Genomic DNA, 16,097 nt, shown 5'->3' on the forward strand with positions numbered 1-16,097 from the left:
GCGAGCTTATGATGACGTTACAAAGCCCGCATGTCCTCTCGGTTTAATGAGCCTCGGCATTGGAGAATAATCGCCAGTGTAATCGGACCACAGGCTTCCTTTAAATTTTCATATTTATACCTCTGCCTCTACTTCCGCATCTGCATCTGGTTGAAGCTTTAGCTCTAGCTCTGGTTCTAGTTTGATTTAATACACACAATATATTACAGAGATAGAAGTAGTGAAGCGTAAAGTTAATTAAATAAATAATAAAAGTTAATTAATTCAGTAGTCAAAGGATAACGCGGGAAAATAAAAAACAAAGCTGGCAAACAATTGAAAGGTAATCAAAGTCCAATTGTCTGGATGTAAAAGGGAACTAATAGCGCAGTGGAAGTCTTTATTGAAGACTCAATGACATGGACATTCGCACGCGAGCTTTCAGTTTATACACACTACAATCGATCGATTCGTCCTGCATTCGAGTCTGGTACTGCTCCGAGCATTTACGACCTGGTCAATTGCTTCGCTACACAGGAGTTTGTTATTAGCTGTTGCAGTATATGCATTCGTCGGCTAAAAAGTATCAAAAGACCACTAGTCGCAGATCCTTGGACTAAAACATTTAAAAGTTTTAAGAAACAGCAAGTATGCAATCAGTTTGTGGACTCAGCAAATAAACCGGCTTGAGTTTGTTCAATTTTTATAAATTAACAGACCCGTTGCTTTAAACTTTTTGTTTGATAAAAATATTAATAATTAATTTATGCTCTACTGATTCTGACAAAAGTTTTTTAATTATAAAATTTCGCGGTCCGTCAATTTATTAATTTATTAATTAATTTAAGCGCATAATATTTAAGGTATTTATTTATTAATATTTAAGTAACAAGTCAGTGAGGTGGATTTTGAAATAAACGTCACACTTGATTGTTATTTATAAGCATCAAAAGTTGGCCAACGTTTACATTTTAAATAAATTTTCGCTCTGTCACTTTGGTTGTTTCCGCTGTGTGAGGTTTATTTTCGTATGCATCATACGCATTACGTGATGCATCGTCATCAACTAATATAAGTATTAACGACAGTAAGCGGATTGTGTAACAGCGATTTCGAGTTCAACAACATGCGCTTAAAACGAAACAAAAAAAAATAAAAGTAAATGCACTAACAAAAAGATAAAACGGAAAACATGTTTAAATGTTTAAATTCCTGACTCGTTATCCGAAGGGTGGATTTTTTTAAAACGTCATAAATAACTTTAAAAAATGAAATGGAAAATAAACATAAAAAACGTGAAGATATGAACAGAGGTTAGAGTGCATCGCACCGAGCGTACTTTTTCCGACTACACCCTTTTCCACTGATGTATGTCCCCGCAATCTACATAACAAAGAACGAAAAAAGGTAAACAAAGAAATGAAATAATAAGAATTTGTTGGTGAATTTTCTCCATCACGCAGTTTAGAACAGTCATGTTTTAAACATTCTGTTTAAAAGTTAAGGCTTATCTCGAATTTCATATCGATAGGACTGGGAACGAACGGTAGCACGAGCTAATGTTTTGCTGAGTGTGTGGAGTTGAGTGTTGAGTGTAGAAGCAGGAGCAGAAGTCGATGCAGAGGTTGAGGTAAAGGTAAAGGTAAGAATAAAAAACACCTCGACTTTAATTCAAATGCGACCTTTAGCTCGACAAACTGATCAAGTGATTAGCGACCTAGACCCACCATTACAATGGGTTATGTAACCAACCGTATCACGCCTCGTTGAGATCGTAAAAATGAATCGTTAAGATTTGAAAGCTGATAGAGGAGTGGATTATTGCTGGATCATTTAATTATACAGCTTCATTTAAACACTTGGCAGATTGTCAACAAAATTACGCTGTAATAATACTCTGATTAAACATAAATAATAATAATTTAATATATAATAATAATGATGAAGGAGAAAGTAAATAAAATATTCCGTGAATAAATTAATTATATTTTTATTCCCGTGACATCGTAAATAAAAATCTCAAGGTGTCTAATCATCTATCGCGTAGCATAAATACGTGGCTTTATTACAATCTCACGCGATTATTAAAATATAGTTTTTGTTAAGAAAAATGTATTAGTGGTCATTTATAATGCTTGGTTCGCATGCAACTTTAACCACACGAGGAAATATGTTTTAACTCAACAGATTATGCGATAGGCCAGTTATCGACTTTTTTACTTGATATTCTTTTAACTTAATATTAATACCAAATTCGTAAGTCTAAACAAGAACGTAATTATTTAAGTGTTTATTACTACACTGGGAAAAATTTGCGGAGTAAATGCGGAGCAGATGACTGTTTATTTATTTAATCCCCCGGAGTTAAATTTACTCCGAAGGAGAGTTTATTTTGATATTAAAACTCCGAAACAGAATGAATGCGGATTTAAATAAAATCCAGATCACTCCGAAATCACTTCCCTGGAAAAACAAACTCTCTATTTACTCCATATGTAGAGTGACATTTCTTTAAACTCCGGAATTTTGAGGGATTGAGTGAATTCGGATTCAAATAAAATCCGCAATCACTCTGAATTCACTCCCGGTTTTTTTACGGCGTAGTCCATACACTATAAAAAATGACCGGGATAAGTCCAAGCGGTGTAAGTGTTAAATTTCGACACTAAAAGTGGTGTAAAAATAAAGCTGCTGCTGCCGGCGTAAATATTCTTTACCGGTGTTAAAAAAATTTCGCAGTTAAAATATTTTACTATGTAATATGTGTGCATGTGTGTATGTGCGTGTGTGTGTGGTGAAAATAATATTTTTTATTATTTTTAATAAAAAATTGACATTTTTTGTATTTTATAAGCTTCCAAAAGTTAATACTCTGAGCGGACGCAGTTTACCCCGCTTTTACACTGCGATTACTCCGCCGTTACACCAATTTAACACCGCCAAATTACGCCGCCTACACTGGTGCTATTTCATTTTAACAGAAGTTAAATTGAATCCATTTTTAACACCGCTCTCTCCACAGTGTATTAAAAATCCCCAACATTTTGTCCCCTATTTATTATAAACAATATGCGCATGCGACTAAAATATGTATTGAGAGTGCAAAGACGTTGCCCATTTCGATCTCATCCTTTTAAGACCATTATTTCTGAATATTTTCCTTTTTTACGATATTATTTTTTCATAAACTCCCTCTTTATACTCGATCGATTCCGTCCCATGTTCATCCCCAGTTTCCAAGACTTATCATTCGAAGGAAAGTCTTAAACACGTACGTGACTCTGCGTGATTTGAAATATCCGTTACACCAGTGCCCAGTGCAGATGTACGCCGTTCCATCTATGTAAATCTAGTCAAGTCTTCTCCCTCTATTATATTGCTCTCCATACCATGTTTACATATTTGTTCTTCCAGCAAATAAGTTTTAGTAGTTTGCAGGGCAATGATTCCACGTTAAATAGTTACCAGTTATTACTAAAACTACCAGCTACCCATTGCCAGTTACAATGTCAATAGAATTTTCATTTATTCATATATAGATATATACATTAAATTGAATACATGTATATTTATTGGAAACATATATTTATTGATGTTCTCATCCTCTTTATGCGGTTTCTCTAGCTACACACACATCTCGTCAACTCCAGTAAGCAGAATATGTATTTGCCGGATTCCGGTTGCGGACGAGAGCACTACCGGGCATTACCATTGCACGAAGTAAACAGCAGTTGAGAATACATAGAGTTTGCACAACAATCTGTCTATATTTATATTTATATTTATATTTATATTTGACTTGGCCGGTTTAAAATTTTATTAAATTTGAAAAGTAATATTTGCATTCATATATGCACACATTTTTTAGCGATAGGATTTTATGCGATTTTAACGGAGATAGAAAATGGACCACTCGTATTTCAATTAAATATTGAAAACGAGTCAAGGAAGTACGTGTCTGTTGTTATATTTTTATTTTGTTTGCTCTTATAAAAAATAAAAAATAACAAAAGGGAAAAAAAAAAAATTTGCTGGCCATTAAATACAGAAGCTGGGCAGTCCAGTCGATTCGACTTGTGTAAAATAATAGCTTCAGGTACAGTATCGATTTCTCAGCATTTTTAAATGTGCACTTTTCATTTATTATTTTACGCAGTATCAAATTCAATGGACTAAAAATTAAAAAAATTTTTTTATCAAATATAAAAAATGATTAAAATTGAATATGTGAATCAATGGACAAGAGCAATTTGAATGAAAAAAAATAAAAGCCTGGTTGGCGATGCTAAACTGTTGAAAGAGTGATAAAATGTAAATTTTTTACGCTACCCATGAATGGAAATAATTGAAAATTGATTTCCTGACATTCTCGGTTATAGATTTTGGTATTCAAAAATTAATATACTCCGTAAACTGTTATTGAGTAATAATATTCTGGCAGGACATAACGGAATTATTTTCAGCATAAATCTAAACTGAGAATCACTTTCAGTTTACAACAAATTCAACTTGCTACAATTCATTTACCGTAGTCTGAATCCAAACTAGTTCCCCCTCTCTGTATGAGCTATATAAATGTACCTTTAGTGCGATACCAGCACAGCCAAAGGGTGAGTGCATGTGCACTCACTAGGATTGTTGTCCATGCAATTGGAATTTTGCTACCATCGTTAACAAACTTCGGTGCTTTCAATTATTCCCAGCGAACTGAATAGAGCTGCACGCGTTCTGTTAGAGACTAAACCCCACACCCAATAATACTATACCATCCAATCACCGGTTTCATTATTTATTAATAACACCAGCACAAATTAAGACATTGTCAAACTTGTCTCAAATAACTAATTCATTAACTCGGAAAATATTCACTGAATTATCGACTTTCCGACCAAGTTGTTTATAAAATCACTAAATATTCACCAACTCACCGGTTCAATTAATTTTACAATTTCATAAAACTTTTAATTGACGCGTATTTATTGAAATATTAAACAGTCAAAGTCGTGGGTCGGAATGAAAATTTCCAGGGAAAATTCAACTTATTTTTAAAAATAACAATAGATTGTATTGGAAGGAGATTCAGTACAAAATATAATCGACATGTCATTTAGCAGAGCAAGGGATCAAAGGATATTTGTGGATAAAGAAAAGTTTGAGGCTTTTTGGCTCGGTGATGTCACGGAAAATGAGACCGTCCGTCGGTCATTACTAACACCAAGAAAAGTATCTTTCCCTGGAGACTGGGGACGATACAGTGGCAGGCATTCACGTGATAAATCGTGTGTGTTGCGTGAAAGCCCTCTTTGTACTCGGGTCTTTAGCTTGCGGCGATTGCGGAGTTGAGGATTCGCTTCGGAGTTCAGAGCTCTAAGTCATCTCTACATGTATATAAACTATGGCTCTATATATTTATAGACATGTGGATGTGTGGATTTAGTTGCATATGGGCGTGTGTACATGCGGGTGTAACGTGTGTAGGGTGCAGGATGAACAGAAGCTGGTAGGTTGCTCGGTGAACTCGTCGAAAAAGCTGTGAGCTCGTGGGCAATAAATGGCGACACAGGTACGAGTAAAAAGAGAGAATAGAAAAAAATAATAAAAATAATAACCTCAACAAAATGTCACTGAAACTCATCTAACCGAGCTCAGCGGTCTTTCATGATAGCGTGCAGATGTGTGATATAACTGTTTGTGTATAGAGCCTTCTGGCGCTGATAAAATTTCATCGTAGGCAATCATTTTTTTTTACTTTTTTAAACTTTTTTTTAGTGAATAAAATATTTCAACACTTTTCATTTCTACGCTCTTTTTACGCTTATTATTTTTAACTGATTTTATATAGAGTTTTTGAAGCTGGACTTCTGATGCCGGGAATACAAAGCTTTGGCGGGAGTTATGAAATACTTTTTCTCTTCACTTATTGTCTATTAATTTTTTCCTCTTACTTTTATGTTTTAATTATTATATCATATACCTGTTTTTATATTTAGTTTATTTATATTTATATTTATATTTGGTTTTCACGACGGAATAAAAGTTGGTTAAATTTAGGATGATAAAAAAATAATTAAAAATTTAATCTCACTTAATTAATTTTTTAGACTGGCATACAAATTAAACCATAGAAATAGAAATAGAGGACATAAATATCTTACGAAATATAAAATATAAAAATGAGGTTAATTGATGGTGATAAAATATTTATAAATTAATATCAAAAGCAACATATTTTGTTGCTATGAAAATACCTTAGATTAAAGTATCAAATTTACCAGCACTTAATTTTTTTATGCATGAAAATAAACCATAACTTTTAAAAAATATGTAACGCCTTATTTTAACATCGTTAATTTTTTAATTAATTCCTTTTTTAGTTTTTTTATTTTTTTTTTTTTTTCCAGAATTACTTTTATGTAATTACAGTTTTTTAAGACCGTGTAGATCTTGGCCATGTGTGTCACCGCACACTAACCGCTTACACATATTAATCACGTGAAGAGGATCTGTGGTCGTCTTTTTAAAAATTTATCTACCGATAAGATAAAACTAAATAAATTTAAACTCAATAAAAAATTAAAATAATAATTATAATTATAAAATAAAAAGAAAAATAAAAGTCTGTATCAATGACACGAATCATTCAATCATTCACAGATAACATAATTAAATGTCATTAAGTCCCGGATGATGTCACTCATTACGCAACAAAAAATAAAATAATCCATGGATAAAAAAATTATTTTAAAAAAATTCGCTACTTTTATTTTATTGTCTACTTGTTATCCTTCTTCACGCCGATTTCCGGTAGTGGGTGCGTGGCTATTATCACTATTAAGATCAATTTGTCAGACAATTACTCTCAAGACAAAACAAGATGCTGCTGGTTAATGAATGACATCAACTCAGAAAAAATCACCCAGCGGATTAAATAAAAATAAACATACGACGTAATTAGCGAGTCGAGCAGTTACGCCATCCGACCTTGAATGAATTAAAAAAAAACATAAACATAATATACAGTAGTCTTTATTGAAAGACGTGCCGGCGCAAAAGTTGAGTCGACTGTTTAACTCGATTTAAATTTTAATCTTTTTAGTTTGGTCCGGACTAGGTCTCGTCGGTGTGCTACAGCATCAGGCTATCTTCTTTAAACGGCTCGTTTGCATAACCGTTAGGTACCACACACTGGGTATATAGAAGCACAGGCGTGCGTAATCTCCGTTGGAAAACGTCATCGTAACGATCCGGCGTTAGCATATCGCACGAGCCATATTCCAACTTGCATTACTGGGACATGCACACTAGTCTAGGGCCCTAGTCTGGTGCATACAGAGGCAGCCCAACTGCCTCCATATCACCTCCATCACGTACTCCACCTCTAACCTCTCCCATTCAGAGTAACACTCATCGATCATCGCGGTGATGGATCGTTTCGTATAATATCTATCCACGGGTAAAGTGTCGCCTCCGGAGGGATTTTCCCTCCGCGTGTTTCAATGGTAATTAATCACCTATTCATTGATTATTGTCACGTATTAATTCGTCCTTATGAGTACATTTGTAACAAAACGTTCGTCCGCAATATGTGACCCATTGGCAGACAGCGAAAAAACATTTTAATTAGAATTAATTAATTAATTTAAAGCGAAGAGATTTGTTGTTAAAAATTATACCTGAAAAAAAATTAGAGTATGTTTAGATGTAGCATGGGTTGAAACTTACTCTGGATACTCGAAGAGGTTGATGCAGGTCACGGCCGCCGTGCATTCGAAAACCCCAAGGAGACCCGCCGACGAGGGTGACTTCTCTTGCGGTCATTTTTCTTGGCTCTTGTTCACTTACAGCCTTCACACACTTTTATTTATTATTATTATTTACTTTCTATGACTTCATATATATGTATATTTGTTTTTAGTCGAACACGTTTTTTTTTTCTCTTTTCTTTTCTCTCAGTCCTAGAGCTTCCTTATATCTAAACACTTGTGGGAACGGTAAATATTATTATCGCGCGCACGTTTTGCCGGCATCTATTGAAACGAGTATCAGTATTAGTGGTAGTATTTGTAGTAAAAGTTTAACACGCGAGTAAGTGTATTTACTATGTAACAAACTAAACGTAGTGATGTGTAGAATCGTAGAGAAGAGCTCGAGGACCGCTCTCGGCCGCGGCTCGCGCAATACTAAACTCCGAATCCCCCGCCGCCCCCAGCCCCCCGGCGACGACGACGATCTTGTACGGCAACCACCGGCGACGCGAGCATCCACGTCGACGTCAACGCGATGTCCAAACAATTCTACAATTACAAGTACTTATGTCTCGTTATTTACCTCAAGACAATTATCCAATTGTGTTATTGCATACCCGTTTCTATTTATTTATAAATTTATTAATTATAATTTATTGTTATTATATATGTCTATTGCAAGGACTTGCTTGTCATCACACTGCAGTCACTTTACGTTTTGCACTTATATTAATGTTACTGCACTGACACGTTAATACGTGTGTAATCAGCTGATCGATCACGTCCCCGTATTCCATCGCTCAGACATTAGACACACTGTCATTTATAAATTTCATTTTGCCTGCTTCGTATCTCATCACTAAGCCAGTGTCATTTTACACTGAAACAAATTTAATAATGCAAATATTAAGTAATGTTATATAATATTCATTTTATTATTATTATTATTATTATTTTTGATGGTGAATCTACTTAGCGATCAGACTTTTTTATATTTGTGATTGAAGGAATTACGGCTTTACTGATCTGTTTAATTGACAGAATATTTTTTATAATTTATACTACTCTCTTAAAATGAATTAGTGAAATTCACTGTGAATCAGTACTCTCTAAACGTGAATTAGTGAAATAAGTGAATATTCACTAATTCAAAATGCAAATCGAACCATTAATTCCAAAAAGTGGTTCAATTGGCACTCAGAATTTGTGAATATTCACTCATTTCACTAATTCATTTTTAGAGAGTAGTATGAGTGATTACATGTGGATTAATAATGCTAAATTGCATTATTTTCTATGCGTACTGTAATACTATCGATTAATTGAACAGAATCCAATTCCCAAAGATGTTAATATGATAAATATGGTTTCGCCCCGAGTATACTTGCTGGGCTCATCAGATTTAACATTATTAATTCATATGTAGTAGGGAAGGAGGGGGCAGAGTGGGTCCCTCAAAATTTTCGATACGTCAATAAATTCGGACGGATAATAAGCTTATTGAAATTTCTTATGTAACAAGGGCTAAAATAGCCCATCAAAACTGTTGATTAAATATAATTTATTAAGAAAGTTAAAGATAATAAAATTACGTTTTGAAGTTATATCGCAGCAGACTATTAAAATGATTTTTTATATTATTAAAATACAATTGTTTTATAGTAATTTGCAATTATCACACGTGTAAAGAATAAAAAATATTAAATCCGAAATTTTTTGGAAGGCCCACTTTGCCTCTAATTTTCGATTTTTCAATTTTAGTGGACGCAGCATAATGGAGTGAAAATTAGTATCAAAGGTCTAAAAAGAAGTAAACGCGTAAAAAAAATTAATGGTATTATAATTATTTTCCTTAAGGGGCCCACTTTGCCCCCCCTCTACCCTTTATCGAAAAATCTTAAACTGTCTAGAAAATCTTAAAAATTCTATAACAAAATTATTAAAATGTCTTAAATATTCGAGCTGATTCACTGGGGAGGGAAAATAAAAAAAAATTGTGATAATGAATGAGTGAAAATTAGTATCAAGGGTCTGAAAAGAAGTAAACGCGTAAAAAAAATTAATGATAATTATTTTCCTCAAGGGGCCTACTTTGTCCCCCTCTTCCCTATAAATTTTAAAAAACATTTTGTCAATTAAACTGATTAGTAAAGCTGTCATTACTTCGATCACAAATATTATTCAATTATCATTACATCGTAAAAAATCGGGAGTGAATTTGGAGTAATTACAAATCTGAATTCACTCTGTCACTCGGAGTTTCAGAGTTTTTACAAAAAATCACTTCGAATACGAGGTAAATAAGGAGCTTGTTTTTTCAGCGGATTGATTTGGATTTTATTTTAATTCACATTCACTCCCCTTCGGAGTGAATTTTACTCCGGATTTAATTTGCGTTCACTCCGAAAATTTTTTACAGTGTATTATTATTATTAATTACAACCCGTTATTCGTCAATAAAAAATGTAAATTAAAATTTCATTACGATAAAAAATTTAATTACAAAATATGCTGTTATATAATTGCTTGATATTATGAAATAAATGTTTTTAAATAAAAATGTTGATTATTGTTTGCGTAAATAAATATTTTTCTTTTTAGTTTATTATTAATATCCCCCAATCAATTGTATCAACAGACGAATTATTATTGTGTCTCTAGTGAGAATCAATAAATTCAATCAGAGGCATCGACCCACGGCAAACGCCGTTATTATTATATATACCAACAAAAACACTGTAAAAACGTAATATATAATATATATGTATCCAGATCGTGAGACACAAATACGTACAAGAGAGAGGAGACTAGATCTGAATAAAAATTCAAGTAAGTGTTTCCTATCGATTTATTGCAAAAAGACCCTGAGTAAATAAAACCAATAATATTTTTTCGAGACAATATAATAAAAATAGGATATAAATATAAATGTATTACATCAAGACGTGTCCATATATATGTATGCATGTATGTGGTAAGTGAGTTTGTATATAATATCGTGATAGTGGTCAACGAAAAGTTGAGTCGAGCAAGAGCTTGAGGGAGCAGAAAATTTTATTGAAAATGCAAAGGAGCTTTGCGATGGCGGTAAAATAAATTAAAGCTTTGTCCCAGCAGCGTTATAGCTGGGGGCTTACTGGTAGATTTTCCAGCAGTTGTCTGTACTGTATATTAGTGTATATTGTATAGAAGAGAGCGTAAACGTTGCTCATGTTACACTGATTGGTACTCCAACGACGTAATTACTCGTCCAACGCAGTACGAAGGGACATCAGCTACTCTACTCTGTATCTGACGCGATCCTCTACTCAGGCTGTTGTCGCTCTTCTGAGTTACTGAGTAGCATAGAATACCGGAGCTCAGCACAGTTGAGTGGAATGGCCGACATTCACCTCGATTAAACAACACTACGCTCGTTACATTTAACTCGATGCCTAGAGACGGATGTCATGAATTTCAGAGCTTTCGGCTGTCGGCTCTTGGATCTTTTGCTTCACAATTCGTGATTTGAATTTTTAATATCCCGCTAAGAAAATTGTAAATTTAAAAAAAAACGGTCCGATTTTCGAAAACCGTTTTCAACAGATCTCTACGATTTGAGGTCCTAGGAAGCTAGTCTGACTATTTTCAAGATGATGTCCGAGTCTATGTACATGTATGTATGTATGTAAATATTCTGTAACTTTTGAACGAATGAACCAATTTGACTTTTCGAGGTGGCGTTCGAAGCTTCGCATTAATTCCAATAATTTGTGAGAAATTGAGCATAATCGGTACAGTATATTCGGAGATATTCCAAAAATAAAATTTTTTCAAAAATGGTTTTTTCGGATAACTTTTAATGTTTTGATCAAAATCGGTTCATTTGTTTAAAAAAAAAATCGTTGTCGAAAGAATTTCAAAAAAGTGTTTGTTTTTCTAATAAAATCTAAATCGTTGAGCTGGTTGATGAAAGTTTTTTTTGAACGTTAGAGACCAAAAAACTGCGTCAAATGTCTCTTTGAACGTCAAAGTTGGTTCATTATTTCTGAAGATATTGCTGATATAGAATAAAAAAAACGACGATTTACACTCTCTAAACATGAATAAGTGAAATAAGTGAATATTCACCAATTCCAAGTGCAAACCGAACCACTTATTTCAAAAAGTGGTTCGGTTGGCACTCAGAATCAGTGAATATTCACTTATTTCACTTATTCATGTTTAGAGAGCATCATTTTCTTTTTTTTGTTATTGTTTATTACTTGAATTTCCGTAATGGAAGGTGTGACATTACTATTCTCGAGCTTGAAGAGCTCAAAAATAGCGTGAAGTCTTACACTGTGAAAAATTCCCAATAAATTTTACTATATAGTAAACGTTTGCGCAAAGACCACAATCGTGTAGTCTGCGCATATTGGGAATTTTTCACAGTGTAGGGCTGGCCCACAGGGTCAGGTTTTTAAATTTTTCGATAGAGTAATTATTAATAAAAAATTATTGTACGGTAGATTGAAGTAATGGAAGCGATGAAATAAAAAGTAAATAAAGGAAAATATCAAAAAGCTCTGCACGTAAGAGACACTTAAGATAATAAAAGTCTTTTAATATATAAGAGTCTGTGTCTGTGGGTCAGCGAGGCGTCTTTAACGGTAAGCCGATTGGTTTTGTCCAATAAAATATAGAGTAAACCTCGGCTATAAAAGATCTGCCGATATATAAACTCTTTTCTTCCTTTTTAAATTTTTGTTTCCTTTTTTGAGGCCAACGAGGTAAAGGAAGGCACTACCGCACAGTTGCGGGTGTGGGTAAATTATTAACGGAAATTAAAACGCTCGGAGGCGAACTTCTGCCGTGATTTACGACTTGGATAATTCTGTCCTTACGATCTTGCCTTGTCGTTAATTTCGTTTCGATCGTCGGCGAAATAAAAGCATTATCGTTTCAAAATAAAAAATAATTATCATGATAATAAGAAAAAGAATGAAAACTGCGATAATTGGATAAAGCATCTGGAAATTCAGTTTATAATTAGTGCTTCCACTTGTGGTCGCAATTGTTTTACCGATTCATAAGCGTGGTAATGCGGTTTCATATATGATGCTTTTATATTTATAATTCAATGATAAATAGAGGAGACTGAGGCACAAAGAGAAGCTCTATACATTTAAAAAAAATTTTTAAATTGCATCGTCGAAATTTTGTAATATTCATTCCACGTATACTCAAAAATTTATAACGATACGAAGTATCCGCGGCACTTCAGAAATTTTCTGGAAAACGTCTTATATATTTTATAATTATTATGAGTTTTAAAGTGATACGGAGTCCTTGAGGTAAAATGAGCCACTTGAAATATTCAAGAAAATGGAAAAATTATGACAGATTTATTCAAAATAAATTGTATTTGCTCAATAAACTACAAGGATTAATTACTTGCTTATAAATTTTGTCTTACCCCGATCTCCTCTAATCTCCTTATCTGTCACCGTCTATTTAACGATGAATAAACCGGTTTTTTGTTTTAACATTTTTGTTCCTGCATGCGCTGCGAAAAATCAAACAGGAAAACTTGAAATAAAAACGATTATTCTGTTCCTTTAAAAACCGCCTGTAGGCAAATGCGATAGAGCAGGAATAGAGAAAGAGAGAGAGAGAGAATGTGATACCGCTCTAATTGCATTTCAAGTACTCATAAGCACGTGAGTGTGCAGTGAAACAAGGACGTGGCGATTAGCCGCGGAACTTTAATAATCAATTTATAACTCGCTGATAACTTTATTCTCAGTGGTAATTTTATTTTAAATTAACGGCTTGTCTTTATTATTAACATGTATTTTATATTACTTTTTATTACATATGTCATTGGTTGTGTTCCGGTTTTAAAACAATGAATATTAAATGTCGTTTTTCTGATGTGTAGAGAATAATAAAAACATATTAGGTAAGCATATCATTGTTTACGAACATAAAATTTGCACGACCAAAAAGAGATACATGTCATGTTATAATAATGGAAATAGCAATTCTTGAAAAATGAAACTGTTTTGCTATGGACGTATGCATCAACTAAAATTTCATATGTCAGATAAGAGATTTTAAAAACAACATATTGTAATAAATGACACGAGATAATTTAAATTTACAAATTCAGCTCAAATATTTTATTATAATTTAACTATTAATTATTGATATTTTATAATCACAAAAATAATGTTTTATTTATGATCAAATTTCCTGTTTTACTTTATTTATCAAGGCCACGAAGAGCAAATACCGTTAATGTTTTTTTAAACCGCCGGAGATGGTATCAACCTTCACTTTTATGTCTCAAGTCTCGAGTAATTATGTAATACCCGGTTTTTATTTAATGCAATAAATAATGTTTAAGCGTTTGAGGAGGAGCGTTAAATACAATAAAATAACAAAAAAGTAAAATCACATAAGCGCATTACACATTATATTAAATTTGTGGGCGAAGAGACGATCAGAAATACTCCGAAATGGTTATTCACGCTCGGGTATGACAAATTGGACGTGTTCTCGCGTCTCAAGTCTCGCGAAAATAGTGGGAGTGTGTTAGTAAGTAGTATAATGTAAGATATAAAGGAAACTAGATATCTTACCGGTTTCGCTGACACAGTGAACTTTAGTAGTGGGACGAGGACTGTTAGTCTTTCGTTCAGTCGACGGCTTTCCTACTTCTCCTATACTTACTTCGGATCCTACAACTATAGTCAAACTTTGAAACATACATAGGTGTAGATATATACATATATAGGTCTGTATGGATATATGTATGTATGTATGTATGAATGTATGTATATATATATGTATGTATGTATAGATTTATCGTAGATGTTGTTATTTCTATTCGTTAAACTGATACGATAGACGGTGAAGGTCTAGGCGAGTGTAGGCCGTGAATGTTTACTTTGTTCAACGACACACTAAGATCTTTAACAACTAAAACTATTGTATATTATTTCCTCTTGTTAAGTTCTAGTTTTTTTTTTGTTTTTTTTACTTTAAGTACATACTTGAAGGCACTTAAATTTTTTTTAAACACAAGGCTTCCATTCAAAAATATGTTAAATTATTTTTTTATGCTGAGTAACAAGAGTTCGAATTATGAAAATCAACTGATTTAAATCTAAATTAAGAAGCTGAAGTTTGAGTGGAATTTTGAGTGGAATTTTGAGTCGAAAAATTTATTTCTAGTCACTGGAAAATGTCATTTGTGCGATGCGAATTTTTTTCCAAGATCAAGGTTCCGATGATACTCCGCCGTGAACTGCATTACGAATACTGGACACTGCAGCTCATGAAAAGCAGAAATTTTTTTTTTCAGTCTCTGAAAATGATGATTTTTGAATGGACTATCTTTTGCGGACGGAAGTTTCCTTTTTATTAAAAGTTGGAAACATCGAGCTTACCAGCGGCTGAAAACGTCAGAGCGCAAGCTTGCGTGGATGGGAATCGGTACAGAAGTTATCAGAGGATAAACAAAACACAAATTGATTTTTATAAATTTTTTTTATTTATTTATTTTTTAATAAAATACACGCGGTGTTCACTCAATGTAAAATAGCTTGTCTATTCTAAAATCTTATCTATCGATAATCCTACGTCATAATTATTATATATGATTAATTCACCGTGAAAAGTATGAAGACTTAACTAAAAAAAAGGCACTTGCGGTGAGCTGATTTTCTTAATATTATTTTTTAAATTTAAACATTAGCATTCTGTCGATTACAATTCAAAATTTTTTTTGAGTTGGATGTACGAGGATCTAAATTATCGGTGATAACAAAGACAATAACAATAACAATAACGATAACAGTTTTCAATAATTATCGATTCTCGTACATCCATTACAGTTTTATACGCCGGAAAATTTTAATTACCAATTTTGTTATTTAATATTTTGTTTAATTAATACAGGCTGGTTTTTAGTGGAACTAAATATTGATATACATATTTTTTAGTGCCTGAGGTAACAAAGGTAACTGCAACTTAACAATTAACAGATATTTCAACAATAAACGGGGATTTCAATAACAAATTATCAACAAAACGGTTTCAAATTTAATAACCATCAATTATATAAAATAATAATAATAGTAATAATAATAAAACAAACGATAGCCGAGATAACAATAACAACATGATAAAATAATATTGATTTCCATCGTCTATTTTGAACAACAAACGTATTATGACGTTGATTTAATTAAATTTTTGTCCAATTTTCCAGTTTATTATTAACGTAATTATGTTTCTATTTACGTTATTACAAAGTTTTATTATTTTTGACGGGTAAATTATTTCGTCGATCAATTATGAGTTTATAACTGCGTTTGAGTGTTAATTTATACCATGAATTTAGAG

General features: G+C 32.9%; 2 protein-coding genes across 8 annotated transcripts in view; one reads left to right on the forward strand and one right to left on the reverse strand.

The window, feature by feature from the left end:
* LOC130676634 (uncharacterized) overlaps positions 1 to 14,464 on the reverse strand; it is an 83,700-nt gene extending 69,236 nt beyond the window's left edge. The window contains exons 1-2 of the mRNA XM_057482985.1: positions 14,330 to 14,464; positions 7,702 to 8,604 (exon numbers count right to left, since the gene is read on the reverse strand). Of these exons, the coding sequence (XP_057338968.1) occupies positions 7,702 to 7,797 (96 nt within the window). The 5' untranslated portion in view covers positions 7,798 to 8,604; positions 14,330 to 14,464. The remainder of the gene's footprint in view (positions 1 to 7,701; positions 8,605 to 14,329) is intronic.
* Positions 1 to 16,097, forward strand: part of LOC130676640 (uncharacterized) — a 149,362-nt gene that overhangs the window by 27,807 nt on the left and 105,458 nt on the right. For 2 of the 7 annotated variants that reach the window (XR_008991462.1, XR_008991464.1), the window contains exons 1-2: positions 13,391 to 13,493; positions 13,627 to 13,647. The exons of 2 other annotated variants lie outside the window; for them this stretch is intronic. The gene's annotated coding sequence lies outside the window, so the exon portion shown is untranslated. 3 more of the 7 variants (XR_008991463.1, XM_057482996.1, XM_057482999.1) reach the window with 2 other exon arrangements.

Source organism: Microplitis mediator, chromosome 10 (genome assembly GCF_029852145.1).
Source record: "Microplitis mediator isolate UGA2020A chromosome 10, iyMicMedi2.1, whole genome shotgun sequence".
NCBI lineage: Eukaryota > Metazoa > Arthropoda > Insecta > Hymenoptera > Braconidae > Microplitis > Microplitis mediator.